The sequence below is a fragment of the Cyprinodon variegatus genome, unplaced genomic scaffold, assembly GCF_000732505.1.
Source record: "Cyprinodon variegatus isolate N-32 unplaced genomic scaffold, C_variegatus-1.0 Scaffold1134, whole genome shotgun sequence".
Lineage (NCBI taxonomy): Eukaryota > Metazoa > Chordata > Actinopteri > Cyprinodontiformes > Cyprinodontidae > Cyprinodon > Cyprinodon variegatus.
The window spans coordinates 127,819-131,919 of NW_015151587.1; the positions used below are offsets into that span (position 1 = coordinate 127,819).

Sequence of the window (4,101 nt, forward strand, 5' to 3'; positions counted from 1 at the left end):
TAACGGGTCTTCAGTTTTTTTTCTATTTTTTCCTGCCAGTTTGATGGGGTGGAAGTCTAGCGCCCCCTGCTGACAGGCTGTTACTCTGTGTTATTATTATTAGGTTATTAAATGAAGAAGTGATAGAAGCTCAGCCTGCAGCTGATGTTCTCTGGACGAGGCTCACCTTGTAGATGCCGTTCCTTCCATAGCCGGGCAGCGAAGCAGACTTACTGTAGGGGAAATCTAGGAGGAGACAAAATATTCATTTTGCTTTTCTTAAACTTTGATCATTGAACATCAAGGTGAAGTGATGATGGTTTCCTCACTTGGCTGAGACACGTTAGTGGGGAGGCTGCAGGTGGATTTACAGGGATCCAGGTCTTCAGCCATCGGACCGTCCATCTCACTCTTCAACATCATCCAGCTGGTTCTCTACAGAGACGGTGAAGGACAGAGAAGAGGAACTGGACACAGTATTCCACAGAAATAATGGATGATGGTTGTTAGTTAATGGATGCTGGAGGACAGATGTGATGCACATGGAGTGTCTGAAGCACCCACCTTGCTATCCTCCCCATCCTGCCAGGATGTTCTAGAAGCTGTAAAAAAGTCAGATGTTTCAGTCAATGCACAGCTTCATGGTCCTGGGAGACAAACTGTCCTGCACTACCGACTCCAGTCAGGCAGGAGCAACACTGCTGCACCACAGGGAGCTTCAGTCCACCAACAGGCTTCAGACCAACAGCACAGAGAAGAAGCTGAATGCTGGTTATACCCCAACAGAAAGGGGACAGATGGAGCGCCAGGACACTTTCACATTATAACCTTCTTCTCCGTTGGTCCCCAAGGAGCCTTAGAGAGGGAAACTTCTCAATTTCACTATTAGAAAATAAAGAGAAGTTTTCTAGAGAGCAACCACATCAAAAACCTCCAATTATGAACAGCAACCTCTGTTCTCAACAAGAACATGGTGGATCGGGTCGGCTGGAACCCACAGAAGGTTCTGGACAACGTGGGACTCTAATGGTTGAATACTTTTAAATGGGTGACTGGGATTGGCTACAGATATCAGGGGCCATCATCAGCTGACCTTTGAACCGCGGATCTGTGGTTCTGGTCATGGATCTATGGGGATCAGGGTTACTGGGGGCCCTTTGAGGAGGGTCTCTAACAGGATCTCCAGCCCTGGTCCTCCTGATCTTTAGATGCATCCCTGTTCCTACAGCTGAAGCCAAGGAGTCTTCATGCAATCTGGGATGATAAAGGTCAGCCAACGAACCGTTCAGGGATGCAGCTGGGATAAGGATGCATCTAAAACCTGCAGGTCATTAGATCTGGAAGTCCAGGCCTGGAAACTCCTGTCTGGCTTCAAGGGGCGACACTAAACCATGCCCCCGCAGTCCAGTGGGCCTATCCTGGGAACCAGTATCCCATCCGGACCACAGCCTGGACACCAGAGGAGGACTTGGTCTGGGTTTGGAGGAAATCCTGGAGCCATCCTCTTCCAGGGAGGGGTCTGGTCTCCAAAGTCTGGTTCCCAGTTTGCTCCTTCAGTCAGCATTGAGGGTCAAGTTTCTGTAGGTCTTCCAGGTCTTTGGTAGCAGGTTGAGTTTCTTCATGGTGTGTTTTGAAAAAGAAACAGCTGAGTCATGATTTTCTGACTCCCATCTTTGGTCGTTAGAAATGGATCCAGGCTGAGAAAAAGATCCCATATACATAAAATTACAATTAGCTTCCTTTGTTGAGGCAGGATGGATCATTGAGAGACGGAGGTAGAGAAGTTAAGGCGATTGAGAGATGCATTCTGGGTAACCAACATTTCTACAGTGATGTGCTTCAGAGCCACATTAGTGACTTCTGCCTGTAAGACGAGTTCTTCCGTCCCTCAGACATCCAGGCTTCCCTCCTGGAACCAGACCTGGACTAAGTGAAGCTGATCGATGAATCCATGAATTTCTGAGACCAAACGTTGAATGTTGGTGAATCTAATGGGGAGGGGCTCGTCCTGCTATCGGAGAAGCTTGATGGCGTTCTGCAGTTAAAGGGTTAAAAGTTTCAGAACAGCCCTAACCCTCCAACCCTCCATCCTTCTGGGCAGTTCAGTGTTTCACTTTCAGAAACGTTTCCACTCAACTTAAGGAACAGGGCAGATTTCGGGGGGGTGGGACCAATCAGAGTGTTTAGCTGACAGGAGCTTGAAGGTCGTTAAGCTTCTGAATGAGGAGCAGGAACGTCTCCGACACGAAGGTAGAAATAAATGCAAATCTTTGAGGGATCTTTGCTGCGGGGGTTTGATGGCCACGCGTTTGGGTCTGATGGTTGCTCTAAAGAAAACTCCCCAGAATTTAGATTTATAACAATTACACAAATATAAAGAGATAAAGAAATCCTTTTTGGATGCGTGGTTTTTCCTTAGAGGACAGAGTTTTCTTCCCTCTTCTTCCTGAGAAAACAGCTTCAGACCAGCTGCAGCAACCAGCCAGACAGCAGAACATTGAACAATGAGACAGTGAAGAGGTCAGCGAGGGTCACAGCCGGGCCTCCAACCCGACCAATGAGCCGCTGAGACGGATGCTAGCATGCGTGATTCGGAGGTTAATGGAGGACAGATGAACCGGTCTGCTCTGAGCGACGGAAACGTGGCTGGAGGAACTTTAGAGCTCCGTTCAACCCGACATCAGGTTGTCATGGAGATTCCTGTCAACCCTCCAACTTTCCACCAGAAACAGCAACTATCTGATTTCTATAACTAGATTGAGAAAACGGTAGATTTGATGGAAGTGATGGTTTTAGCTCAACACTGGAGGTTCAATAAGCAGCTCAGATTAAATGGACAGAAGTTTTTAGGCCATTCTAACCCCTCCACCTCCTGCTGGAAGGTCAACCTCCATCTATTCTCCTCCAGCATCTAACCATCAACTCCAACCAGCAGAGAACAGCCACCCCCAGCATGATGCTGCCACCACCCTGTTATTGATTGAGGGGGGAGCTTTGGTTCCCTTCAGATGGAGTCTTTGCTCATGAAGTATCAGCATAAAGCTGCGTCGCTCTTTTACAGAATCCCGTTTCCTCGATCAGAGCATGAAGGACACCTCAACAAAGGGAGACACTTAAACCAAACCAGAGGAGAACCATGGGGGAAACAAGATGGCCGACATGCAACACATCGTGCAGAGACCAGACCAGAGAGTTAGAGTGGACTGTACCATGCTGTCTGTAGATGGGGGGCTTTCTATAGATATTATCTTTGACCATAGTCTCTGAAGATGGAGCAGAGAAAAGATGGAGGAAGCCAGCATGGGTGGGGGGGTAAAGGGCGGGAGAGAGAATGGAGAAAAAGAAGCACGAGTCAGCATTTTATTGAAGGATGAACATAAGGGGGGGGGGCTTCATCTTCATGCAGCCTGTTAGAGAAAACATCTGTCTCTGGAAGATCCTGAGGAGTGATGGATGAGGAGCCTCTGGAGCAGATAGGGGGCGCTGTCCCCAGGAACAGGAGCATTTCAGCAGGGGGGGGGGGCAGATCATCCAGGAGGTTTCAGCTCAATAGAATAAACTGATGCTTCATGTTAATGTGACCCTGATGATAATATTCCTCTATTGACACTAACTGACCACTAGAGGGCAGAGCGCTCAGAGTGCGGCCATCTTTAGACTGATTCACCATTGGGTCAAAGGTCAGTCATATTTTCATGGGGGAACAGAGGAAAAGCAGCGATTCCATTTCCTGAACTTCTGGAGCTCAGTGATTGGCCAATCCCTCTGGAGCTCAGTGATTGGCCGATCCCTCTGGAGCTCAGTGATTGGCCGATTTTAACCGTCTGGAACGTCCTGATTACGTTTTGCACCTTAAACCAGCTTTCCTGGTTTTACAGGTTTTAATCTTTATTCAATAAAATAAGACTGAAACTTTCAGGGTCCTAAAAGAACTGCTGGCCCCTGCTGGACCCTACTGGCCTCTGCTGGACTCTACTGGCCTCTGCTGGACCCTACTGGCCTCTGCTGCACTCTACTGGCCCCTGCTGGACTCTCCTGGCCTCTGCTGGACCCTACTGGCCTCTGCTGGACCCTACTGGCCTCTGCTGCACTCTACTGGCCCCTGCTGGACTCTACTGGCCG

General features: G+C 48.8%; 1 protein-coding gene across 1 annotated transcript in view; it reads right to left on the reverse strand.

The window, feature by feature from the left end:
* Positions 1-4,101, reverse strand: part of LOC107101692 (actin-binding LIM protein 1-like) — a 49,059-nt gene that overhangs the window by 5,695 nt on the left and 39,263 nt on the right. The window contains exons 15-18 of the mRNA XM_015400698.1: positions 3,189-3,242; positions 544-581; positions 309-414; positions 167-225 (exon numbers count right to left, since the gene is read on the reverse strand). Of these exons, the coding sequence (XP_015256184.1) occupies positions 167-225; positions 309-414; positions 544-581; positions 3,189-3,242 (257 nt within the window). The remainder of the gene's footprint in view (positions 1-166; positions 226-308; positions 415-543; positions 582-3,188; positions 3,243-4,101) is intronic.